The 27,913-nt window shown below is 42.3% G+C and overlaps 2 protein-coding genes across 3 annotated transcripts in view; one reads left to right on the forward strand and one right to left on the reverse strand.

Moving 5' to 3' along the window:
- LOC118361425 (beta-1,3-galactosyltransferase 9-like) overlaps positions 1–27,913 on the forward strand; it is a 46,855-nt gene that overhangs the window by 11,749 nt on the left and 7,193 nt on the right. The window contains exon 3 of one of the 2 annotated variants that reach the window (XR_004820987.2): positions 5,156–5,303. The exons of the other annotated variant lie outside the window; for it this stretch is intronic. The gene's annotated coding sequence lies outside the window, so the exon portion shown is untranslated. Of the gene's footprint in view, positions 1–5,155; positions 5,304–27,913 lie in introns of those variants that run through there. 2 annotated transcript variants of the gene reach the window in all.
- On the reverse strand, positions 3,737–6,563 carry LOC118361424 (pro-thyrotropin-releasing hormone-A). Its single transcript, XM_035741361.2, has 3 exons — positions 5,584–6,563; positions 5,122–5,316; positions 3,737–4,519 (listed from the first exon to the last, which is right to left on the reverse strand). Exons 2-3 carry the CDS (start codon positions 5,309–5,311, stop codon positions 3,939–3,941), a joined length of 771 nt encoding a protein of 256 aa, XP_035597254.1. The 5' UTR covers positions 5,312–5,316; positions 5,584–6,563; the 3' UTR covers positions 3,737–3,938.

The following is a 27,913-nucleotide window of genomic DNA, read 5'->3' on the forward strand; positions in this document are numbered from 1 at the left end:
AAAATACCTAAAGTTGTATTACAAAAGTAGTTTGAAATGTTTTGGCAAAGTTTACAGGTAACTTTTGAGATATTTTGTAGTCACGTTGAGCAAGTTGGAACCAGTGTTTTTCTGGATCAAACGCGCCAAATAAATGGACATTTTTTATATATATATATATAGACGGAATTAAATCGAACAAAAACGGCCCTTTGTGATGTTTATGGGACATATTGGAGTGCCAACAAAAGAAGCTCGTCAAAGGTAAGGCATGAATTATATTTTCTGCGTTTTGTGTCACACCTGCAGGGTTGAATTATGGATTCTCTTTGTTTAGGGAGGTGCTATCCTCAGATAATAGCATTGTTTGCTTTCGCCGAAAAGCCTTTTTGAAATCTGACATGTTGGCTGGATTCACAACAAGTGTAGCTTTAATTTGCTATCTTGCATGTGTGATTTAATGAAAGTTAGATTTTTACAGTAATTTATTTGAATTTGGCGCTCTGCATTTTCCCTGGTGGGACACTAGCGTCCCACATATCCCAGGGAGGTTAATGCAGCTGGTGGCCACACCAGATACTGACTGTTATTTTTTATTTCGATCCCCCCCTTTCTGTTAGTCATATCTGTGGAAATTGTTCAGTTTATGTCTTAGTTGTTGAATATTATGTTCATACAAATATTTACACATGTTAAGTTTGCTGAAAATAAACAGTTGACAGTGAGAGGAAGTTTCTTTTTTTGCTGAGTTATATATACACATACAGTACCAGTCCACGTTTGGAAACACCTACTCATTACAAGTAGCCCCTTTGCCTTTATGACAGCTTTGAACGCTCTTGGCACTCTCAACCAGCTTCATGAGAAATGCTTTTCCAACAGTCTTGAAGGAGTTCACACAAATGCTGAGCACTTGTTCGCTGCTTTTCATTCACTCTGTGGTCCAAATCTTCCCAAACCATCTCAATTGGGTTGAGGTCAGGTGATTGTGGAGGCAAGGTCATCTGATGCAGCACTCCATCACTCTCCTTCTTAGTCAAATAGCCCTTACAGCATGGAGGTATGTTTTGGGTCCCCATCTTCATCACATTCATCTCACACATCAGCTGTTTGGACTGACAGTCTAGGCAGGTCACATGACCTCTACTTCCACTAAGCAGCAGGTGGCTGGAATAGAGGAAACACACACACATACGAAACAAACATCTTCTCAAGACCAAAACACACACTCACAGTTAATTTATCCAGTAAATGCAGGTCTAACAATAAAGCAAAGAATATCTAGCCCACTTGCACAGAACACTCAAACAACAGCAGGTGAAACTGACCATCTAGTCTTGTTGTAATCCAGTTGGTAGGGCCCAAACTGAGACAGGGTCAGGTTAAAGTACTGTGGAGTGAGAGCGGGTTGGAGACAAACACATTGTTATAAAAAAGACTGACAGAGAACCCAGATAATTTAAAATATTCTGCTTGTGGCAACTTAAATGACACATTGCCCCTGAAAGACTTAAATTTTCCCCGGAGGTAATGTGTCTATTCCCACAGCATCAGCGATGTCATCCTGTGAGATGGTGCATGTGTCCTCATCCTCGTCTCCCTCCAGGAACCTAAGACCAGAGAGAAAGAGTCAGTTACACCGAGACGACTGGGGGGGGGTGTTACCCAGCATCCTCTGGGAGCAGGAGGTCGTATTGTGCATTCTGCTTCGGAGCTGGGTCTGAGTAAGCCCCTGAACAAACAACCACATATCTGGGAGGGCTCGAATGGTTTTGTTTAGTATGCATGCACTTCTGTCTTATGTGTGTGCTTTAGGTGATGAGCAAACAAATCAAGATCGCCACACAGAGACCTGCGTTTTGAAGTCGGTTTAGTAATACTTTCCTGTGGATATTTTGTCCCAAATTTCGACCCACAAAATGAAAAGACGAAAACAGCAGACAACAGGTAGACTATGTTCAAATGAATGTCAATACAAATTAACATTACAAGATTTTTGCATGATAATATGAACTTTAACTTGCTACCAGATAACTAGCTACCTATTTCACTTTTTCACAAGTTTTTATCACTAGCTTGCTAGCCGCGCATGAGGGAGAGCATCGGCACAAGTAGCTACAGTGTGTTAACCCTTTTCCCGAATCGAGAACGAGGAAAGTATCGCCAAGAGTAGGTTATCTTATAAAGAGTCCAGTTGCAGGTGGATCTACAGAAAACAGAGATACCAAGATATTAATTCCATGTTTTGTATCGAGTGAGAAATGCTATTGCATGTGTGTAGAGTTTTGTTTTGGTCGCACTGTGTGTGTCATTATGGTACTTCACGTGCCTGTGGCCACATCGCATAGAAATGACTAGCTCCTGCAAAAATGCTGGGAAATCCTACACTGAACAAAAATATAAACATGTAAAGTATTGGTCCCATGTTTCATGAGGTGATGTTCAATATGCACAAAATGGTTATTTCTCAAAATGTTATGCACAAATAAGTTTACATCCCTGTTAATGAGCATTTTTCCTTTGCCAAGATAATCAATCCACCTGACAGGTGTGGCATATCAAGAAGCTGATTAAACAGCATGATAATTATATAGGTGCACCTCATGTTGGGGACAATAAAATGGTACTAAAATGTGCAGTTTTGTCACCCAAACGCAATGCCACAGCTCTCTCAAGTTGAGGGAGCGTGCAATTGGCATGGTGACTGCAGGAATGTCCACCAGAGCTGTTGCCAGAGAATTTAATGTTAATTTCTCTACCATGAGCCGCCTCCAATGTAATTTTAGAGAGTTTGGCAGTTTGCCCAACCGGCCTCACACCCGCAGACCACGTGTATGGCGTCATGTGGATGAGCGGTTTGCTGATTTCAACATTTAAAAAAATCATTATTTATAACCTTGTCAACATCTTGACAATATTTCCTATTCATTTTGCAACTCCTTTCATGTATGTTTTCATTGAAAAGTGACCCCAAACTTTTGACTGGTAGTGCGTCTCTGAACGTGGGTGCGTTTTACTTAGCTAATGGCGCTGTAAATGTTGTGTTAGTGGGAACGAATTGGTGTCCATCTCTTCCACTAGAAATCACAGTAGGGGAAGGTAAAAGCATAATTAACCTATTCCATGTTAGTTGCAAGGCTAAGGATAGAGGCTTTCTCTGAATAGATCTGAATTTCAAACGAAAAACATACTGTAGACCAACGCTCCGTGATCTGTACCAATGCGTTTTATTGTAGGCCTATAACAGCGTTGTAACCTAATACATAACCTAATAAACTTGAAGGCAAAAATAACAGAAAATGTACAATAATAATCCGTTTTTATACCATGCAATATATTCAAGTAGAAAATAATCCAGAGACCCACTATATATGTCCGGGGAACAATCACTTGTGTTTTATAACTTAAACGCATTAAATCATAAACCTAACTACAGGTCAATTTGGTCTACATAACTCTGACACTTAGAATCATGCAATTCAAGGCCAGACCGAAGAGAGCAGATTTAAAGCCTGCGTCCTTCTGTTGGATGCAGGCTGCCTGCCTGCTGAGCCAAAAGCTATTTCCCTGAGATGCTTCGCTTTATTATTATTTTTCTTTGCCACGTGGGCTTAATCTGTAAAACGAATACATTTCTGAGCATCTCATGACAACAATATTGGTCCAGCAAACAACACAGCTATTCATTAACTTGAAATCCCTTTGAGCGTTACTGATTCTGGCAATCCAAGTGTGTTTAATTACACACAAGCCCCCCTAATTTAAACATTTCTCAGTATACTTTCTGGAGACGTTTTCTGAGTATTCGTCATAAAAGCAGCTTGCCAAATAAACTATAGACTACCCATGGCAGAGGGGTCCATATTATATTCATAATAAACCACTTGAAATTATTAATTGTATCAATTTACACAGATTTTTTTTTACAACACAGTATTTCGCAGGCGCCAGCCCACTCGTCACTCCCGTTCAGTCAAATCCTCCTCAGGTGCGGACCTCTTGCCCGGGTGCTGTCTCTTCTCCGCGGCGCGACTCTTTGTCACGTTGTCTAACAGCTCGAGCAACAGGTTGGCTTTACTGCAGCCAGGGTCCAGCACGTCACAGGGACTGTTGGCGCCCAAATCCGGACTCATGTCATACCAGTAACGTTTGCCGGGATGTTGGCGCTTCTCCAACTCCTGGAGGTCCCCTTGGCGCTTCTCCAACTCCTGGAGGTCCCCTGCGTCTGACTCGTCGTCCACATCTCGCCTGCCAGGATGCTGGCGCTTGCTGTACATCATCAGGTAGCGCTTGCCCGGGTGCTGCCGTTTGGAGAGTTCACTTAGAAATGCGGAGTTCTCTGTAATCTGCTCCACCATTGAGCGCTTGCCTGGATGCTGCGTCTTCTGGAGCTCCACAAAAGAGTCAATTTCGTCTTCACGTTTTCCTGGGTGCTGTCTTTTCTGGACCTCCCCTGAGTCTTCGTCTTCGTCCTCGTCCTCCTCTCGTTTACCAGGGTGTTGCCGTTTCACTAGCCACTCTGGCTGAGAGGACAATGCCTCTGTAAAATTAAAATGACAACCTGATTAGTTTACTGACAGGGGAAATATAAATCTGCCACCGCTTGTTATGTATGCCATGTGTACATGTATTTCCATTGAACATACATGAACATGAAAACGTAGGTTATGTCAAACATATGTATTCTATTCTGTTTTCATTATTTCACCATTAAAATATAGGCATTTGTGCTTTGATGCCAGTATTAACTCCTGGAAAATATTGGATGCGTTTCACGGGTGCTTTGCCGGTTGCCCTCTCCAAATAGATTTGCATCCTAACAAATAACACAATATAGTAATGTATTCACGTTAATGTTGCACAACATGAATGAAAGATCTTGGAAATGTTGGGTTATTTGATAATGAAAAAAATTACAAACAATCGAAATTGTTGAGTGAATCTGGTCTTTCTGAAACGAATATAAATGTTTCTTTCGTGCAACTAGGTAACTTTAAAACAGGTATACAAAAGCATAACTAGAAGGAATGTCTTCAATTGTGTTAAATTATTTGCTTTTCAATTCAATGTAAAACACCCCCGGTTCGTGTCAAACTCGACCAGTTTGCCAAACACAAAATCGATCCAAAAGCTATTACGCACCATTCACACCATCCTCATCCTCTGTCATTTTTAGAATGGAGCGGAGCAGGATGCCCTCGGCCCTCTGTAGGATGATGTCGTCTATCTGCCGGTCTCCCGTTTTCTCTTGATCGGGGATGCTCTGTCCTCGAGCCACGGTCAGGTTGCAGACTGCCAGAGATGCCAGAATGATCAGGCAGGTGGACTTCATGGTAACTTGGCCATTCGTTCGAAAACAAGAGAAGATATCATTATTATTGAAAGTATACTTGATTACTTAAAAAAACATGCATCCTATATGATATTTGGTTGACATTGGCATTGTATAACTAATTTGGAGTTCTCTGTCTGTTTTACGCACATAGTACGTTTCAATAGCCTATTGGTCCGTAAAACTGGAAAATCCTTCATGAATAGATATTCGCAAACTATTTTGCAATCCGGTCCAGAGATATTATCTAATAGACAGTGATCCAAACTTACCTTAGATTTGTGTTCTGGCTATTGTCACTCGCAACACCTCTGATAACCTTCAATTATAGCAAACCAACTAGAAAGGATGTTATTTGCCTCTTGCAGCGGTTGGAAACCCGTTGAGGCAAAGTTTATCGGTATGTTCGGATAGAACGCGTCAAGCCATTTATAGTCAGCGGTTACCCCCGTCACGCCAACCACGCTGTAGTAATTTCATAGAATCTTCATCTCCATTGATTTCACATTCGTGCGCAATTGGATTAAAGTAGGTTCTAACCTCTAGAGGACGCTGCTGTCTGGTTCTTTTCTTGGGCGTCAACTGAGCCGACAAGCCGAATCCGAAGGAGTAAAATATGATGACTGCGAGAGAGGATTCATTCAAAAATGTTCTACTCATATCGCAAAGTGGTGGTGCTTATTTTGCAGAAGACCAATGTAATTGTATTCACTTGTTTTGCCATTGGGCTGTCATTTTCAAGACGTTTGTTAAGATTATGCTACACTAAATGTAAATCATGATAATATATGGATTCATTCATAAACTGCTGCCACCCAGATATCTGTATGTTTTCTCCAACGATAGACATTCATTGATGCATTATGCTAATTCATTTTCAAGACGTTCTTATGCAACACCAAATGTAAAGGATGATAATGTATGGATTCATTCATAAACTAATTTTTCCACCACTGCTGAAGTTCAATTGAACATAATAAGCTACTTCTCATTTTGAAAGCATATGTGGCATCGATATGATTCAAATATTTATTATAGTATCAAAATGAACTACAACATGTAAATATCATATTTTTGGTCATACAGACTGTCTTTTTCAAAACATAGATTTTGTAAGGGTTTAGGAGAAGACTAATTATATCAATGTCCCTCCAAATCTACACAGAACATAGTTACATGTTGTCAGAGTATTCAATATTAATGTTCTATACACGTTGCATTGGAACGTTGCAAGAACATTCCTGTGTCCAGTTTTCTAAAGATTAGGAGAATATTCTATCAACATCCCACCAAATTTACACAGAACAAGGTTGTCATGGTCTCAAAATAGAAGATATTGTTTCAGACACGTTCCATGGGAACGTTGCAAGAACCTTCCTGTGTGTCAGTCATCAGGAAGTTAGATCCCTTGACTTTTTCCACATTTTGTTATGTTACAGCTTTATTCTAAAATATATATTTTTTTAAACTCATCAACCTACAAAAATGACAAAGCAAAAACCGGTTTTTAGACATTTTTTCAAATGTATTAAACATAAAAAACAGATGCCTCATTTACATAGGTATTCATACCCTTTGCTATGAGATTCTAAGTTGAGCTCAGGTGCATTCTGTTTCCATTAATCATCCTTGAGATATTTCTACAACTTGATTGGAGTCCACCTGTGGTAAATTCAATTGATTGGACATGATTTGGAAAGGCACACACCTGTCTATATAATGTCCCACAGTTGACAGTGCATGTCAGAGCAAAAACCAAGCCATGAGGTCAAATACATTTTTAGTAGAGCTTTGACAGGATTGTGCCGAGGCACAGATCTGGGGAAATGTACCAAAAAAAATGTTTAGAATGCACTGTAAATTAGCAAGAACCTCCTGAGAACCTATTTAGCATGTTTTGGCATTAGAGTTAGGAGAACATCCCTAAATATCAAACAGAACTTACAGACAACATGGTTACCATGTTCTCAGAATATCCAATATTAATGTTCTAGACATGTTTCAAGAACATTCCTGTGTCCAGTTTTCTGAGGGTTAGAAGAATATTCCATCAATGTGGACACTCAAATACTGTATCTGGGGAACATTATGGGTAACATTACAAAAATGTTATCTCTCCCTAGAATTGTTAGCTGTGCTTCCACTGATTCTCATGAAGTGATTATATCTTGTTTTATCACTGTTTGTCAATGTCATTAGCTAAGTCATTGTCTGCTGTCTAAATGAGCTACACAACTCATAAAGTGCTGTCTGAAAGTGTTCATACCCCTTGACTTATTCCACATTTTGTGTTACAGCCTGAATTGAAAATGGATTCAATTGTGGGGGTTTTCTACACCATCCACACACAATAATAATAATAATAATAATAATAATAATACACACACAATAACCCATAAATACGAAGTTAAAACATGTTTTTAGAAATGTTTGCAAATGTATTCAATATTAAATACAGAAATATCTAATTTACATAAGTATTCAACCCCCCTGAGTCAATCTCATTTGGTAGTGATTACAGCTGTGAGTCTTTTTGGGTAAGTCTCTAAGAGCTTTTCACACCTGGATTGTACAATATTGTACATTATTCTATAAAAAAATATTCAAGCTCTGTCAAGTTGCTTGTTGATCATTGCTAGACAGCCATTTTTAAGTTTTGCATAGATTTTCAAGTCGTTTTAAGCCACAACTGTAACGAGGACAATCAGGAACATTCAATGTAATGTTAGTAAGTAACTCCGGTGCATATTCGGCCTCATGTTTTAGGTTATAGTCCTGCTGAAAGGTGAATCTATCTCCCAGTGTCTGTTGAAAAGCAGACTGAACCAGGATTTACTCAAGGATTTTGCCTGTGCTTATTCCATTTATTTTTATCCAAATGTTTATTTATTTCCGATGACAAGTAAACCCATAACATGATGCAGCCACCACCATGTTTTTAAATATGAAGAGTGGTAGTCAGTGATGTGTTGTGTTGGATTTCCCCCCAAAATAATGCTTTGTTGTAATGAAGAGATTCGGGAGACAGGCGCAAGGAATGCGTAATAGTTTTTAAAAATTAAGCCCAAATTACGGCGTGCCGTGTAGAGGCATGGGGACGAAGACCAAACAAACACTTAACAAAACACAGGGTAGAAACCCAAAATGAAAGAGCGAGGAGTACCTCGAATAAATAACACATGCGCACAATGATTAACACACGGGACGAGACCCGTAATCATCTGTGCAATCCACAAGGACACGAAAGCCCAAAACACACAGTGCAGGTACTCACACGCACCAGAAGACGTAGTAACAATAATGGACTACCCAATGGAAACCAAAGGGCACACTTATACAAGTACTAATCAGTGGGAATAGGGGACAGATGTGCGTAATGACAGTTCCTGGAAGGATCCATGACATTTATATTCGGGACATGAAGGAAATTTCTTTGCCACATTTTGTCTCAGTTTTAGTTCAGTGCCTTATTGCAAACAGGATGCATGTTTTGGAATGTTTTATTCTGTACAGGCTTCCTTCTTTTCATTCTGTCATTTATGTTAGTATTGTGGAGTAACTACAATGTTGTTGATCCATCCTCAGTTTTCTATCACAGCCATTAAACTATTTAAGTGTTGTAAAGTCAACATTGGCCTCTTGGTGAAATCCCTGAGCTGTTTCCTTCCTCTCCGGCAACTGAGTTAGGAAGGTTGTCTCTTTTGATACACCATCCAAAGTGTAATTAATTAACTTCACCAAAGGGATATTTAATGCCTGTTTTTTTGTTTTTTGTTCTCATCTACCAATAATCGCCCTTCTCTGCGAGGCATTGGTAAACCTCCCTTGTGTTTGTGGTTGAATCTGTGTTTGAAATTCACTGCTTGACTGAGTGACCTTATAGACCTTGTATGTGTGGGGTACAGAGATGTGATTGTTATTCCAAAATGATGTTAAACAACTTTTGCACAGAGAGTGCAAATTATTATGTGACTTGTTAAGCACATTTTTACTCCTGAACATATTTAGTTCTGCTGTAATAAAAGGGTTGAATAATTGACTTAAGACACTCTAGCTTTTCATGTTTAATTAGTTTGTAAAAATGTCTAAAACATAATTCTACTTTAAAATGAGTATTGTGTGTAGACAATCTCAATTTAATACATTTTAAATTCAGGCTGTAACAACAAAATGTGAGAAAAGTCAAGGGGTTTGAATACATTCTGAAGCCCTAAATAAGAATATATTGCCACCCACTTTTTTCCTGTTGGAATCGTGGTATTTTTTCTCTGCTGTAGGCTTTCGTGTTTAGGTGTATTGGTCTATGTAGTGATCCACATTTTGTTTGACCTTAATCCATGACAGTATCGATAATGTTGAGCAGACATTCAGACACATTCTCTCATTATCCAGAAGTCAGACAGACATCCAATACATGTCTAACCAGACTGCAATGTGATAAACTACAGCAGTTGTAACCAGTTAAAGGAGTACTCCGTAGCTTCTTTCCACTGCAACTAAACGTCATTCAATTTAGACCTATCAGGACGCTGGCGCACACCTGTCACCAGCGTTAGGCGCATAATGACACTCACCTGGACTCCGTGACCTCCTTGATTACCTGCCCTATATATGTCACTCCCATTGCTTTCTTCCCCAGTCGTCATTGTTTCTGTTCCATGTTGGTGCGCTGTTTGGGGTTCTTGTTTTGTTCATTTATTTATTAAACGTATTCAGTCCCTGAACTTGCTTCCTGACTCTCAGCGTACATCGTTACACACCAGTCCTCCAAAACAGACACAAACAAGTGACAGGGCCACACTGTTGGCCAGAAATAGAAGCTATAAAGTGCACCTTTAGTGCACAGAACTAGATATTGATGATTTCTAGCTAAACCGCCACACCTTATGTAAGAGAGCACATCTTGTCAACCCCCCCCCCATTTAACCCAGAGAACAGACTATTATTCTGTGGAAGAACACGGCTAGAGACAAGCACAATTTCAGTGCTTTCAAATTCCACATTGATAAATCCACATATCTTATTCCACATTACACTGTGTTACATTGTGATTTCAGAATTGGTTAAATCAAAAATTCTCTCCCATCTGCACACAATAGCCCACAATAAGAGATTGGAAACATGTTTTTAGACATTTTTGCACCTACAGATTTGAGTCATCTTGTGTACTGTATGTCTGTATCAGCTTTGAACATCTAGATCTTCTCAAATTTTTCCTTGCAGATTTTCTCATGCTCTGTTAACTTAGATGTGGAAGACTTGGTTTCATTTCTGGGCTTTTGCTGGGCCAGTCAATAACTTTCACATTCTTGTTCTGAAGCCATTCCAGCGTTGCTTTGGCTGTATGCTTGGGGTCATTGTCCTGTTGGAACTTAAATCTTCACCCCAGTCTGAGGTTGCACTCTGAAACAGGTTCTCATCAATTATTTATCTGTATTTGGCTCCATTCATTGTTCCCTCTATCCTTACCAGTCTCCCAGTCCCTGCCACCGAAAAGCATCCCCATAGAATGATGCTGCCACCACCATGCTTCACAGTAGGGATGGTGTTAGACAGGTGATGAGCTGTGCCTGGTTCACCAGACATAGCACTTTGCATAAATATGAGACTACAGAATGTTTTGCCTTATGCGCTCAGTCTATCACGTGCCTTCTTGCAAACCAGGCGTGATTTCATGTGTCTTTTTCTCAGAAGTAGCTTCCGTCTGGCCACTCTCCCATAAAGCCCAGATTGGTGAAGTGCCAAAGAGACTGTTGTCCTTCTGGAAGGTTCTCCCATCTCAGCCAAGGAACTCTGTGGTTATGTCAGTTGGGTTCTTGGTCACCTCCCTGACCAAGGTCCTTCTTGCCCGGTTCTCAGTTTGGTCAGACGGCCAGCAGAGTCTGGGTAGTTCCATATTTTTTGCTCAACATTCTAGAAATTGTTCTATACCCTTCCCCAGATGTATGCTTCATCACAATTCTATCTGGGAGATCTACGGACGATTCCTTGGACTACATGGTATAGTTTCTGCTCTGACATGCACGGTCAACTGTGGGACCTTACTGTATATAGACAGGTGTGTTTCTTTCTAAATCATGTCCACACAATGAAATTGGCCACAGGCGGACTCCAATCGAGTTGTAACGTCCAAGGAAAGTGGATAGAACTGAGTTCAATTTGAAGTGTCATAGCAAAAGGGCATTAATATTTATTTAAATTAATGATCAATAAATTGGCAAAATGTCTAAAACATGTTTTCAATTTGTTTTGTGTGTAGATGTGTGAGAAAAACAGCTAAATGTGGATCAAGTCAATGGGTATGAACACTTTCTGAAGGCACTGTAACACCAAAGCATGTCTGACCTGAAAGGCCTCCGCTGCTGTAGTGGTCTCTGCTTAAAAAAAATATGGTAATTACAGTGTGTAAAGACTTACAAGCTGCACAGGGACCAATTAATTAGCCACCCAAGCAGAAGAAAAACTGTGTGTTTGTTGTTGTTTCTAGCCTGCGGAAGGCCAACACTCGCTAACCCTGTAAGACGATGAAAGCGGAGTGGTAGTTTGATTCATTCTGTGATCATTTGAAGCATGTGGAAAAGCAGAAGATTAAATTCAGGGTGTAACAACAAAATGTGGAATAAGTCAAAGGGTATGAAGAAGTTCTGAAGGCACTGTATATGCAGGCATTTAGTAACACAACATAGGATTATTCTAATCTAGAATACTTGGTCTCTCATCTCACCCACCTGCGGAGTATAATAACAATATGTAATGTAGTTAACACTCTTTCTGTATAACAATTCTATTATTTAGATTTTAAAATATATGCATTGAGAAAAATACTCAAGAACTCACTTATAGGGGACAAATGTACCCTTTATGTTACTGTAGGCCCAGACTAATCTCCCCCACATGTTACGTGCACTTGTTGGGAGTTGCCGTTTTGGACAGTCATACGTTTTGGCAGTTGCGCTCTGTCCCTGGTGGAGTTCCCTTGTGCTATGCTTACAGGCACTAGACCACGTGTGTCTGCAGATTTTCCCTCCTCCCTTGTACTTGATTGAGGAACCCCGCACCCGGTTTTCTAGGTCTTAATTGAAAGGGAAAAAATTAATCCAGCAGACACTAGGCCCTCCATGGAATGAATTTGTCACCCCTGCACTGGACTATAATTAAGGCAAGCGCTGCCTTTTGACCTCTCAATAAGACCCAGGAGGCAGCAGGGTTGTTAAAAGTGGGGATTCATAACAATTAGAGAGCAGGTTCTACGGTATGTGCTGACAAAGAGGACATCATGAATATACCCTCTGTAATGATGCTCGTCTTACTCAATGTCCACTGTTTACTTTTCCCCTGTCCTTGTTATTAATTATCTTAAAACTTCTTGGTGACAGGGGGCAGTATTGAGGAGCTTGGATGAATAAGGTGCCCAGAGTAAACTGCCTGCTACTATAGATGCTAATATATGCATGTTATTAGTGTTATTAGTAATATTGGTTAGAAAAAACTCTGAAGTTTCTAAAACTGTTTGAATGATGTCTGTGAGTATAACATAACTCATATGGCAGGGGGAAAACCTGAGAAAAATCCAACCAGGAAGTGGGAAATCTGAGGTTTGTAGTTGTTCAACTCTTTGCCATTCCAATATACAGTGTAAATGGGGTCATATTGCACTTCCTAGGGTTTCCACTAGATGTCAACAATCTTTAGAACTTTGTTTGAGGCTTCTACTGTGAAGTGGGGGCGAATGAGAGGGGATTGAGCCAGGTGTCTGGCAGAGTGCCACAGGCTCGTGACGCGCGGTCACGAGAGAGTTAGCTCTCATTCCATTGCTTTTCTACAGACATAGGAATTCTCAGGTTGGAACATTATTGAATAATTATGATAAAAACATCCTAAAGATTGATTCTATACGTATTTTGACAAGTTTCTACAGGCTGTAAACGAAACTTTATGAACTGTTGGTCTGACGTTCGACTGGACCTGAATGCGCGTTTGGATTTGTTTACCAAACGCCCTAAAAAAATAAGCTATTTGGACATAAATGATGAACTTTAGCGAACAAATCAAACATTTATTGTGGAACTGGAATTCCTGGGAGTGCATTCTGATTAAGATCATCAAAGGAAAGTGAATATTTATAATGCTATTTCTGACTAATGTTGACTACACAATATGAAGGATATCTTTTTGGCTGCTTTGTTGTCTGATCGCTGTACTCGGATTATAGCATGGTTAGATTTTTCTGTAAAGTTTTTAAAAAATTTGGCACAGAGGTTGCATTAAGGAGAAGTATATCTCTAATTCCATGTATAACACTTCTTTTTATCAACATTTATGATGAGTATTTCTTCTGTAAATTGATGTGGCTCTCTGCAAAATCACCGCATGTTTTAGAACTACTGAACATAACGCGCCAATGTAAAATTAGATTTTTGAATATAAATATGCACTTTATCGAACAAAACATACATGTATTGTGTAACATGAATTCCTATGAGTGTCATCTGATGAAGATCATCAAAGGTTAGTGATTCATTTTTATCTCTATTTGTGCTTTTTGTGACTCCTCTCTTTGGCTGGAAAAATGGCTGTGTTTTTCTGTGAGTTGGTGGTGACCTAACATAATCATTTGTGGTGCTTTTGCTGTAAAGCCTATTTGAAATCAGGCACTGTGGCTGAATTAATGAGAATGTTATATTTGAAATGGTGTAAAATACTTGTATGCTTGAGGAATTTTAATTATGAGATTTTTGTTGTTTTGAATTTGGCACCCTGCACTTTCACTGGCTGTTGGCGTGGTAGGACTCTACCGTCCCACATATCCAGAGAGGTTAAGTCGTGAGGAAGTTATGCTGTCCTCTTGCAGATCTGATAAGCGTTCATCTAGATCAGTGGTTACCACCTGGTCGATATTCAAGGCATTCCTAGTCGATCACCATTTCTATAGAAAAGCCAATGATAAAGGCTTCAATCAATCAATCACATTTATTCATAAAGTCCTTCTTACATCAGCTGATGTCACAAAGTGCTGTACAGAAACCCAGCCTAAAACCCCAAACAGCAAGCAATGCAGGTGTAAAAGCACAGTGGCTAGGAAAACTCCCTAGAAAGGCAAGAACCTAGGAAGAAACCTAGAGGAACCAGGCTATGAGGGGTGGGGAGTCCTCTTCTGGCTGTGCCAGGTGGCGATTATAAAAGAACATGGCCAAGATGTTCAAATGTTCATAGATCACCAGCAGGGTCAAATAGGGGTCACAGTGGTCACAGTGTCACAGTGGTTAAAGAGGGTGCAACAGGTCAGCACCTCAGGAGTAAATGACAGTTGGCTTTTCATCGTCGATCATTCAGAGTATCTCTACTGCTCCTGCTGTCTCTAGAGAGTTGAAAACAGCAGGTCTGGGACAGGTAGCACGTCCGGTGAACAGGTCAGGGTTCCATAGATGCAGGCAGAACAGCTGAAACTGGAGCAGCAGCGCGATCAGGTGGACCTTGATGCAGCAGCCCTGCTCACAGGGTAGTCAAAGTGTTCCCATTTGACTGAAAAAACGAACTCCGTCTAAATTGAGTGCGCTTACTGCACTGCCCAATCGGATAGCTCAAATCACCGTCCCTACAGTTTCCACTACCCCGGCCGCAGCTAAATTTGATACAAGCCTATGTGAGATTCATAACTTTTATGAATCTGTATTCTTTGACAGACTGTCAAAAAATTCAGAAAATAGCTGCTGTTTTTACGAGTGAGTTCATGTCTATGTCTTTATTCAGCACTGTCAACACTATTTTTATTGAACACTAATCGCCCTACAAAACATACTTCCACTGGCGCTGCAATGAATGGCTAGGTGTATTGATAGCACTGTGTTTGTATTATTATTAGCAGCTCGTGAGACTAATGCTGTGTTCAAAACAACTGGGAACTCGGAAATCTCCGACTTCATTGTGTTCAAGACAACTGGGAACACAATTTATTTTTGATTTGACTGGAAAAAATAGTTGTGAACTCAGAATTCCAAGTCGGAAACCTTGGTATATTTTTAGAGCTCAGACTTTCCGAACAGAAGATCACAGGCGTCATGATTTGAACTTGTTTTTTATGAGTTCCCAGTTGTCTTGAAAGCACCATTACCATCAGATGCAGGGACCATCAGTCAAGTAAAATAAAAAAGCTAATAATTTCAGTTCATGCTCAGCTGTGCCTTTCAAGTGCCACACCAACTGATCTATTTTGTTATCAAAGCTCGAGTTTTGAAATATATATTAATTTTTATAATAATAATAATAATAATATTCAAAAGTTTGGTGACCACTGATCTAGCTAAAATTGGAAGTTGAACACAATCAAGCAATATCGGGGCTCTCAAGTTTTGCAGCAGTCTGAGGCACTGCATCTCAGTGCTAAAGGTGTCACTACAGACCCTGGTTCATTCCTAGCCTGTATCACAACCGGCCATGATCTGGAGTCCCTTTGGGTGGCGCACATTTGGCCCAGATTAGGGGAGGGTTTGGCCGGGGCAGGCCGTCATTGTAAAATATGAATTTGCTCTGAACTAACTTATCATTTTTTGGGGTTGTAGGCATCTTGTAGACAGATAATGTTCTAGACAACGTCACACCTCTTCCAAACTTAATGAACACCTCGGGCTGCATCCTACAGCCCCAGACTGCTCACAGCTTCAATAATGGGTGGATTATCTGATCGTTTTCAAGAGATTTCTCCCTCCAACGGAGAACCAGAAACAAGAGAGAATGGCACAAGTGGCTGTACTCTCAACACTTAGGAGGAGAAGGAGAAGTTATGTGAAAGCGAACCGAACAGAGTATGGGAAACACACATCAAAGATAGGTGAGTCAGAAAGAGAGGTGGCAAATTTCCCTAAAGTTCCTGAAGCCTAAGTTGTGGGTGTAACAGGGATGCAGACAGTTGGAACCCAACCGAGAGAGAGGGAGCGAGATGGAAAATGAACACAGTGGTCTACATGAAGCAGTCAGAGGTAAGAAAGACTAAAAAGACACACTACCATACAGCTGCCAAGGACAGAAGGCTAACTGTGTGGTTTCTACCAGCTGCAGAGAGATAGACAGGCCGGAAGAAGACGGATTCAAAGGTAGTGAAAGTCAACAAACATACAGAAGAGCCGGCAATGGATAGTGTTGATGTGGCACCCACCTCTCCCCTGGCACTGACACTGCCCTGTCAGTGGTCCCTGTGGCTGGGTGTGAGTGATGGGTACATGCCCTGGTCATGGCGGTGACTGAGAGTAGGGGACTGGTGATTGGGCAGTCTCTGGACACTGAGGTCAGGGGGGTCTGGAAAGCTGGTTGTTCGCTGTAGCCTTTGTAGTTTTCTAATACACTACAGACTTCGAGTCAAACCCAAGACACCCAGTGTGAACTAAATATGGACTGTTGGGCTGATAGAGGGTAATGGAGCAAGTAGGCTAGTGGTTAAGAGTGTTTGGCCAGTAAACTAAAGGTCACCGGTTTGAATCCCCGAGCCGACTAGGTGTAAAATCTGTCGATGTGCCCCTGAGCAAGACACTTAATTGCTCCTGTAAGTTGCTCTTCTAAATGACTAAAATGCCATGACCATTAATTGTTAAGACCAAAGGTTGTGAGAAAGACTTTATTGCTATCTCTGTATTGTTATTATAATCAAATTAAGTGTTATTGGTCACATACACATAGTTAGCAGATGTTTATGCGAGTGTAGCGAAATACTTGTGCTTCTGGTTCCGACAGTGCAGTAATATCTAACATGTAATCTAACAGTTCCCCAACAAATACCTAATACATACAAAGCTAAAAGAGGTGAATGAGAATATGGAACATATAAATATACACTACCATTCAAAAGTTTGGGGTCACTTAGAAATTCAATACATTTTACCCGTAAAACACCAATCTCAACATCAACAGTGAGAGGCAACTCTGGGATGCTTGCCTTCTAGGCAGAGTTGCAATGAAAAAGCCACATCTAGCCGGGCTAAAGAACACAGACACTGGACAGAGGAACTCTGCCTAGAAGGCCACAGCATCCCGAGTCGCCTCTTCACTGTTGACAATTGAGACTGGTGTTTTGCGGGTACTATTTAATGAAGCTGCCAGTTGAGGACTTGTGAGGTGTCTGTTTCTCAAACTAGACACTCTAATGTGTCTAGCTCAGTTGTGCATCGGGGCCTCCCACTCCTCTTTCTATTCTGGTTAGAGCCTCCCACTCCTTCTATTCTATTCTGGTTAGAGCCAGTTCTGTTCTGCAAAGGGAGTAGTACACAGCGTTGTACGAGATCTCCAGTTTATTGGCAATTTCTTGCATGAAATAGCCTTCCTTTCTTAGAAAGTTATTTGTTTCTGGCCATTTTGAGCCTGTAATCAAACCCACAAATGCTGGTGCTCCAGATACTCAACTAGTCTAAAGAAGGCCAGTTTTATTGCTTCTTTAATCAGCAACAACAGTTTTCAGCTGTGCTAACATAATTGCAATAGGGTTTTCTAATGATCAATTAGCCTTTTAAAATTATAGACTTGAATTAGCTAACACAACGTGCCATTGGAACACATGAGTGATGGTTGCTGATAATGGGCCTTTGTACGCCTATGTAGATATTCATTAAAAATCAGGCGTTTCCAGCTACAATAGTCATTGACAACATTAACCATGTTTACACTGTATTTCTGATAAATTTGATGTTATTTTAATGGACAAAAGATGTGTTTTTCTTTCAAAAACAAGTGACCCCAAACTTTTGAATGGTAGTGTATGGATGAGCGATGGCCAGGCGGCATAGGCAAGGTGCACTAGATGGTATAAAATACAGTATATACATATGATATGAGTTATGTAAACATTATTAAAGTGGCTTTATTTAGTGTTATTGTTTAAAGTGACGAGTGATCCATTTGTTAAAGTGGCCAGTGATTGGGTCTCCATGTAGGCAGCAGCCTCTCTGAGTTAGTGCTTCCTGTTTAGCAGTCTGATGGCCTTGAGATTGAAGCTATTCTTCAGTCTCTCGGTCCCAGCTTTGATGCACCTGCACTGACCTCGCCTTCTGGATGGTAGCACCTGCACTGACCTCGCCTTCAGGTGGTTGTTGTCTTTGATGATCTTTTTTGTCTTCCTGTGACATTGGGTGCTATAGGTGTCATGGAGGGCAGGTAGTTTGCCCCCGGTGATGCGTTGTGCAGACCTCACTACCCTCTGGAGATCCTTGCGGGCGAGGCAGTTGCCGTACCAGGTTATGATACAGCCCGATAGGATGCTCTCGATTGTGGATCTGTAGAAATTAGTCAGGGTTTTTGGTGACAAGCCAAATTTCTTCAGCCTCCTCAATGTGGATAGGGTGGTGCTCGCTCTGCTTCTTAATACAGTGCGCATCCATTCCAGAAGCCAGCCGCACCAATGTGTCGGAGGAAACACTGTGCACCTGGCGACCTGGTTATCCTGGCCCGCCACAGGAGTCGCTGTGCGCGATGAGACAAGGATATCCCTACTGGCCAAACCCTCCCTAACCCAGACGACGCTAGGCCAATTGTACGTCACCCCACGGACCTCCTGGTCACGGCCGGCTGCGACAAAGCCTGGGCACGAACCCAGACTCTATGGTGGCACAGCTAGCACTGCGATGCAGTGCCCTAGACCACTGCGCCACCTAGCATTTTCCATTGATTGTGGTGGGGATGAACAGATGTAGCCTACTCAAACTACTGCTTGTGTTTCATTATTATGTAGTTATGACTCCAACACCATCATTACTTTTGCTGACAACACAACACTGTCGTCAGCAAAAGTCCACAATCATCTCCTTAGTTTTATTGACGTTGAGTGTGAGGTTATTTTCCTGACACCACACTCCGAGGGCCCTCACCTCCTCTCTGTAGGCCGTCTCGTTGTTGTTGGTAATCAAGCCTACCACTGTTGTGTCGTCCGCAAACTTGATGATTGAGTTGGAGGCGTGCGTGGCCACGCAGTCGTGGGTGAACAGGGAGTACAGGAGAGGGCTCAGAACGCACCCTTGTGGGGCCCCCGTGTTGAGGACCAGCGGGGAGGAGATGTTGTTGCCTACCCTCACCACCTGGGGGCGGCCCGTCAGGAAGTCCAGTACCCAGTTGCACAGGGCGGGGTCGAGACCCAGGGTCTCGAGCTTGATGACGAGCTTGGAGGGTACTATGGTGTTGAATGCCGAGCTGTAGTCGATGAACAGCATTCTCACATAGGTATTCCTCTTGTCCAGGTGGGTTAGGGCAGTGTGCAGTGTGGTTAAGATTGCGTCGTCTGTGGACCTATTTGGGCGGTAAGCAAATTGGAGTGGGTCTAGGGTGTTAGGTAGGGTGGAGGTGATATGGTCCTTGACTAGTCTCTCAAAGCACTTCATGATGACGGAAGTGAGTGCTACGGGGCGGTAGTCGTTTAGCTCAGTTACCTTAGCTTTCTTGGGAACAGGAACAATGGTGGCCCTCTTGAAGCATGTGGGAACAGCAGACCGGTATAGGGATTGATTGAATATGTCCGTAAACACACCGGCCAGCTGGTCTGCGCATGCTCTGAGGGCGCGGCTGGGGATGCCGTCTGGGCCTACAGCCTTGCGAGGGTTAACACGTTTAAATGTCTTACTCACCTCGGCTGCAGTGAAGGAGAGACCGCATGTTTTCATTGCAGGCCGTGTCAGTGGCACTGTATTGTCCTCAAAGCGGGCAAAAAAGTTATTTAGTCTGCCTGGAAGCAAGACATCCTGGTCCGTGACTGGGCTGGGTTTCTTCTTGTAGTCCGTGATTGACTGTAGACCCTGCCACATGCCTCTTGTGTCTGAGCCGTTGAATTGAGATTCTACTTTGTCTCTGTACTGACGCTTAGCTTGTTTAATAGCCTTGCGGAGGGAATAGCTGCATTGTTTATATTCGGTCATGTTACCAGACACCTTGCCTTGATTAAAAGCAGTGGTTCGCGCTTTCAGTTTCACGCGAATGCTGCCATCAATCCACGGTTTCTGGTTAGGGAATGTTTTTATCGTTGCTATGGGAACGACATCTTCAACGCACGTTCTAATGAACTCGCACACCGAATCAGCGTATTCGTCAATATTTTTATCTGACGCAATACGAAACATGTCCCAGTCCACGTGATGGAAGCAGTCTTGGAGTGTTGAGTCAGCTTGGTCAGACCAGCGTTGGACAGACCTCAGCGTGGGAGCCTCTTGTTTAAGTTTCTGTCTGTAGGCAGGGATCAACAAAATGGAGTCGTGGTCAGCTTTTCCGAAAGGGGGGCGGGGCAGGGCCTTATATGCGTCGCGGAAGTTAGAGTAACAATGATCCAAGGTTTTACCACCCCTGGTTGCGCAATCGATATGCTGAAATTTAGGGAGTCTTGTTTTCAGATTAGCTTTGTTAAAACCCCCAGCTACAATGAATGCAGCCTCCGGATAAATGGTTTCCAGTTTGCAAAGAGTTAAATAAAGTTCGTTCAGAGCCATCGATGTGTCTGCTTGGGGGGGGATATATACGGCTGTGATTATAATCGAAGAGAATTCTCTTGGTAGATAATGCGGTCTACATTTGATTGTGAGGAATTCTAAATCCGGTGAACAGAAAGATTTGAGTTCCTGTATGTTTCTTTCATCACACCATGTCTCGTTAGTCATGAGGCATACGCCCCCGCCACTCTTCTTACCAGAAAGATGTTTATTTCTGTCGGCGCGATGCGTGGAGAAACCCGTTGGCTGCACTGCCCCGGATAGCGTCTTCCCAGTGAGACATGTTTTGGTGAAGCAGAGGACGTTACAGTCTCTGATGTCTCTCTGGAATGCTACCCTTGCTCGGATTTCATCAACCTTGTTGTCAAGAGACTGGACATTGGCAAGAAGAATGCTAGGTAGTGGTGCGCGATGTGCCCGTGTCCTGAGTCTGACCAGAAGACCGCTACGTTTCCCTCTTTTACGAAGTCGTTTTTTTGGGGGTCGCTGCATGTGATCCATTCCGCTGACCTGTTTGTAAGGCAGAACACAGGATCCGCGTCGCGGAAAACATATTCTTGGTCGTACTGATGGTGAGTTGACGCTGATCTTATATTCAGTAGTTCTTCTCGACTGTATGTAATGAAACCTAAGATGACCTTGGGTACTAATGTAAGAAATAACACGTAAAAAAACAAAAAACTGCATAGTTTCCTTGGAACGCGAAGCGAGGCAGCCATCTCTGTTGGCGCCGGATGCCCGAGCACGCCCCCAACCACATTGACAGGGCCGAGAGCTTGAAGTTCCTCGGTGTCCACATCACCAAGGAAATAACAGGGTCCACACACACCAACGGGTAGGAGGGTAGTGTATTAAAGCAGTACTCTCTCAGGTGTATGTTATGCCTGGTGTAGCCGTAGGGAGTTACAGCACACCCATCCATTAGGAAACCCCATTGGGGCTGGACACAAGGTTGCCCAGACTGTCATGTGGAGATCGACAGAGCTCTAAAAGGACCTCATCGGACTTGTTTGCTGGTGTGTCTCTCTCCTGCGAGGTGACGGGTGAGGGATGGGGGGGTCTCTCTCAATCTTTCATCACACCCAAGGGTGCACTGGAATCCTAACACACAGAGAGAGACAAACCTAAATTTGCATTATTTATCTTTAGATTTCACCGCTGTCTTAAGCTGTGTGGCGGGACTCTGAGAATCCCATTATCTCTCAATAACCTGAGAGGCGGCTGTATGTTTCTCCAGATGGAGACCATGATTAGCTATCCTCCACCACATGCTACAGCTCACTGATCATCACTCTCTAAACTATCTCTCTCCTCCTCTCCATCTCTGTCCCCCACCGTCTCTCCCTCCCTCTGTCATAGACAGGTAATGTCTGACACCATGTGTAATAGAAGATTGAGCTGATCTTTCCCTCTCAATGCCTGAATCAAATGCAGATGTATGCATGCAATATGTACAGGGTAACAGGGTTCTTTTGAGCAGAAATTCTAGGAATGAATGAGAGTTGACTGGGCACAAAGTAAGTCTAGCAGCCACATACGGGTATGCCCAAAGCCATGACATCACTGGATATGGCACAAGTCTCTCCGCATAACCACTGCAAAGCGTCAGAATATGATTAGGCTGACCCTAGATCTGGGACGAAGGTCAACTTCCAAATGCAGCGTACTGAATCATTTTGGCTTTAGGGAATGGTCAGTCAGCCATAGCCATGACCCTGTGATCCTTTGATCTGTCAGTTGTCAGGGAGATGTCCTCCCTTGTTCCCAGACTGTCAGAGAGGTCTGTTAGAGCCTTCACAGTGTCATGGTCAGCTGTCTAACTTGACCTTGGTTGAGTGGCGCAGTGGTCTAAGGCACTGCATCGTGGTGCTAGCTGTGCCACTAGAGATTCTTGGTTCGAGTCTAGGCTCTGGCGCAGCTGGCTGCGACCAGGAGACTCATGGGGTGGTGCACAATTGCCCCAGTGGTGTCTGGGTTAGGGGAGGGTTTGTCCGGCAGGGATGTCCTTGTTCCATCGCGCACTAGTGACTCCTGTGGCGGGCCGGGCGCAGTGCACGCTGACATGGTTGCCAGGTGCATGGTGTTTCCTCCGACACATTGGTGCGGCTGGCTTCCAGGTTAAGTTGGTACTGTGTCAAGAAGCAGTGCAGCTTGGTTGAGTTGTGTTTCTGAGGATGCACTGCTCTCAACATACGCCTCTCCTGAGTCCGTACGGGAGTTGCAGTGATGAGACAAGACTGTAACTACCAATTGGATACCATGAAATTGGGGGGTAAAAAAAAAAAATTACTGGACCTTGGTTGACGTCACCTATTGTCACCAATTCTTCTTATGTCTGTGGACATAAGGATTTTTTTATTTTTACTTTTGTGTCAAAGGGCATTTTTACCAGCTGCTCACATCCCATCCACAATAGTATAATCCTCTGAAGAGCTCCCCAATCAATTTTAAAGGTTAATTTTTCTAATTAAAATGATCCTGATGTTTGTAATCATTCATGGCTTAAGTGGCCCTTAACCTAACCCGAACCACTAACCCTAAAACTGACCGTGGCCCTTAACCTAACACTAACCACTAACCACTAACCCTAACCCTAACCACTAACCCTAAAACTGACCCTGGCCCTTTACATTTACATTTAAGTCATTTAGCAGACGCTCTTATCCAGAGCGACTTACAAATTGGTGCATACACCTTATGACATCCAACCTAACCTAACCCTAACCACTAACCCTAACCACTAATCCTAACCACTAACCCTAACCCTAACCCCAACCAGTAACCCTAAAACTGACCCGGGCCTTAACCTAACCCTAACCCTAAAGACAAACTCCTTACCCTAACTGCTCATTCTAAACCTAGTTGGAAGCATAGCCCAAAACCCCTAAACCTAAAATAATCTCAGAATTTTCCTTGTTTTACTATCCTTGTGAAGACCTTGTGAAGTATAGTAAAACTAAATAAACACACACACACACACCTACACCTCTCTATCTGCAGCCTTTTTGTTGTTTACTCAATCAGAAGCTGGACCGAGGGGAGTTATGCTCCTTGATTGTGTCTTTGTGGGCCAGAGCGCAAGTGGCTAGTTATGCCTGCCCCAGTGATCGATGGGAGATACAGAACCCCTAGGGGGCCTGATAAGCGGGACACAGGCCTGAGATCTGAGCTCCCACCAGGGAAAAAGGAGATGTGGTCATGCTTTACGTCACACACTTGTGGAGGAAGAAATCACACACCAGCTCATTGAGCTGCGGACTGAGAGAAACAATCAGTTATCAGGAGCTGTGTGTGTGTGTGTGTGTGTGTGTGTGTGTGTGTGTGTGTGTGTGTGTGTGTGTGTGTGTGTGTGTGTGTGTGTGTGTGTGTGTGTGTGTGTGTGTATGTGTATGTGTATGTGTGTGTGTGTGTGTGTGTGTGTGTGTGTGTGTGTGTGTGTGTGTGTGTGTGCTTCAGAACAGGAAACAGCCTGAAATAAAAAGATATGGGCTCCTGGTGACAGAGAAGCATATGTGATTCAAATCATGATGGTTGAAAATGAATCTCAACAGGTAATGTCTTAAAACCAGCAGTGTTTCAAGTGACTCAATTTTATGCCTGAATGGGAAAAGCCTTTACCAATTGCTGAATTGAGGGGTGCTTGGTCAGTTTTAGGACTTCTCTTAGAGGCATGGAAAAGGTTCCACAAGTAAATCATATGATCGGTTTTCATATGAAGTGTTTTGTCAGGAAAAGGCAAAGTTGTAAAATGAGATGCCAACCAGACTCCCAGCTCTCATTCATTACTGGCTCTAGGGAAGGGAAGACGGTACTGAGGAGGTGTAGCCACCCTGGCATTTTTGTGCGCCTGATGTACCCACTAGTTTTTAGCACATTTGAACACAGTACCACTGTCTCTGACTTAGAGCTGGGATGATGAACCAAAAATTACAGACACCGACATTGCCTTCCTTTTAACGAAAACATTTTTCTACCATCTGTAATTTTAGGTGATTTTGCTTCACAATGTTCCTGTAGATTGTTCTAAAAACATTATTTGGTCAACACTAATAGCCAATGCATTATGTTGATTCCTGTTAAAAAGGTATCAGCCTGTCACTATTTTGAATATCAATCATGCATTTCCTGGATATGTTAGATGAAATAGCTGGCTTTTTGAATCATAGGCTAACATCTCAATAGTCTTAATTGGCAGTGGAAAACAATTGCCTAGAGCCTTGCCACTAATGTAAAGTAACTGTCCAGTCTGTGATGAATGTCTCATGTCTGTCTATGGTGTCTCTTACTCTCCAGACACATGTCTGTACTGTATCACTACTAATGAACGTATCATTAAGTAAGGATGAAACAAAGCCATGTCACATTGTGTTGCCACTATTGATCCTAATACGGTTGCATTCAATCATGGCTTGGTGTAATGTCTTGAAGCTATCGTGGCAGTCAAAATGTGGTCAGTTTAGCTTGCCTTAGACCGCAGTCTTTGAATGAAGATATACTGCCTGGAAATGTTTAAACGGTCAGACAGAGAAGTTAATACTGTTCTGGTGGGATTTTGTATTGGGTTTGGTCTTCAGTGTCTGGCCTGTGGAGTCAGGAGGAGAGGTGTGGGGGTCTGTTCATTAAAACATCCGCTAAACTTTTACTGTGAATACTACTGGAAAATAAAGATCTCTCAGATTTCAGGAAAGCACACTATAATAGTTCTACCACCTGCACACGTGCACACTAAATACAGCGCTTCCTTAAAGTAATGAGCTGTCAGTCATCATCAGTGTTCTCATTGTGGAAGTAAGGTTCTCAATCCTGAGGCGACAATCTACTTAAGGCTTGAACCCCAATGATTTACATTCAGCCTAAATGATTCTCTCTTGAAGACAGCCTGTTTAGGTGGAGGCACTGAAATAATCCAGGGTCTTTGTGTGTGTGCTCTTGCCTGAAATGGAGCCCTTTGGGGGGGCTAACTGAGGCTGGGGTGTGAGGGGAAAAGAACAGGGAGTCAAAGAGTAGGACAGATGGTTCCACATCTGGTTGTGTGTCTAACTGAATCACAGCATTACTGCAGTCCCAGGCCTTTTGTTGCTGGCCAGACTGTGTCAAGCCAAAGAGAATGTAAGCTGATTTCAGTATTATGGCAACCAGAGGATGGACAATAAGATACAGATTGCAGGGGTTGAGGTGCCCCATCTATATCTTTCTCATTGTTCATAAAGTACACTCAGTAGAAATGTCCACGCAGACACACACACACACACACACACACACACACACACACACACACACACACACACACACACACACACACACACGTATTTACCTGTGAGTGACATATTCCTCCTGTCTTGGCATCATACAGTTTATTCCCACATGCCAAAAGTTCAAATATCACAGTAGAGCCCTCTCTGCTTGATGGATACGTTTTCTACCATCTCTCTCCTCCCCCATTGGCGATGTCTCTACTCAAAGGGAACCCTACGGGTCTGATGGAGTGAGGTAAGGTTCAGGATTGTCTCTGACAGTACAATTGAGGGCTGAAACTCTCTCTCTCTCTTTACATTTATATTTAATTCTCACTCCATCTACAGAATAATTTTACCTTATTTACTTCTACTTATATTACTCTGTCTTTCTCTATTTCTCTAGTTAGTGATTGAATTATTTTTTTATTATTTTTGAGATTTAAACAATGCAATGCTCAGAGATTCACTCAGAGTGGAGAAATAATGGTCTTTGTGATCAGGTCCAGTGACCAAGAGCAGACCTCCAGTCAGATAGATGGTACTCCATGCTCAATCACCAGAGAGACGCCCCCCACAGCCCCAGAGAGAAGGACTCTTGGGGGCCCCTGTCAAACCAAGACAGCTCCCCTTATTGAGGGCCCGCTGAAGTGAGAAGTTCAGTAACTCATTTTTTAAAAGGCTACTTGGATGGATGATGGCGGTCAGCGTTCAGACATTTAGGTCTACTGGTTCTTACTAAATGGCTGAGGTAACATCACATAATACTGTATAATAGAAGAGGTTTGTTCTTCTGACTCTGGGGTCGATGGTGGATTTCATTTTGAATTTATCTCAGTTGTTTATAAGTCAGAATGTGAATGACCTCATCATGTAGCGCTGGAAATAGTAAGAATATGTAAAAATATAAGGGATAAAGCCAAAAGGATTAATCAGAAAAGAAGTGGAACTTTGATGAATGTAGCCAGTAGACATTATATTGAAAAGAAACAAGCTACATTAATTTTATCAACACATCAAAAGAAAGAAGCTTAATTAACTTCAGGTAATTTCCATGTATAATTACCCTTGAGCACCAACATATTAAGTCCATAGGATAATATCAAATTAGTTGTCAAATGGTACAGAATTAACAAAATATCTGTAGCAGAATTACTGCCATTGAATTGGCTACAATGGGAAATCATAGTAGTCACAAACCACAATTGGGTCACCTGCTACTGCTCTCTGTTCCACTGGCATACTGTTATGTTAAGCTAATAACTGTTTTCTTTCTTTTTCTGTTGACTGGTGGTCAAATAGATATTGTGAAAACAGTCTGGACAACCTCTCCCTATCTCTCTCAGCATCTCTCCCTCTCTCTTCCTTCTCTCTTCCATTTACTCTTACCAGCATCCGCAACCACTGATCCCCGACCAACAGGTGATGTCCATGGACATTGAAAAGTAGTTTAAATTTGGTCAGTCCACCCTGGCCTTGATTTCACCGTCCACAGATGTACAGTAGATTACAGTAAAGAAACGTTGAGTTCAGTACCGTATAGCAGAGCACACAAGAGTAAAGGACAGTATAATGTACTGAACTAAACTCTACTGTACTGTACTGAACTATACTGTGATGTGCTGTGCTGTACTGTGATGTCCAAACTTGTCAAACATACAGTAGACATCTATGATTGGTTCAGATTTGGTCTGGTCCGGACCAACCAAATGTGGTCTTGTTTGGGGGCAGAGGTCATTAGAATAATAGCCAGTGTGTAGAATAATACCAATATATGCGAAGAATAATGTTTAATATTTATGCCTATATACCTATTTAAGTTACGAAACATAATTATTTGTTTAGGATACATCACCGTGAGGAGGTTGATATTCATATACATAATTATGCATTTCTATGAAGTACAGATCAGGGACCCA

This window comes from Oncorhynchus keta, unplaced genomic scaffold (genome assembly GCF_023373465.1).
Source record: "Oncorhynchus keta strain PuntledgeMale-10-30-2019 unplaced genomic scaffold, Oket_V2 Un_scaffold_584_pilon_pilon, whole genome shotgun sequence".
In the NCBI taxonomy this organism is placed as follows: domain Eukaryota; kingdom Metazoa; phylum Chordata; class Actinopteri; order Salmoniformes; family Salmonidae; genus Oncorhynchus; species Oncorhynchus keta.

Bases quoted from the DNA above. Each gene is read 5' to 3' on its own strand.
- LOC118361424 (XM_035741361.2), bottom strand. From the start codon at position 5,311: ATGAAGTCCACCTGCCTGATCATTCTGGCATCTCTGGCAGTCTGCAAC. The intron at 4,520-5,121 runs GTGCGTAATAGC...TTAATTTTACAG, and splicing joins GGATGAGGATGGTGTGAATG to AGGCATTGTCCTCTCAGCCA.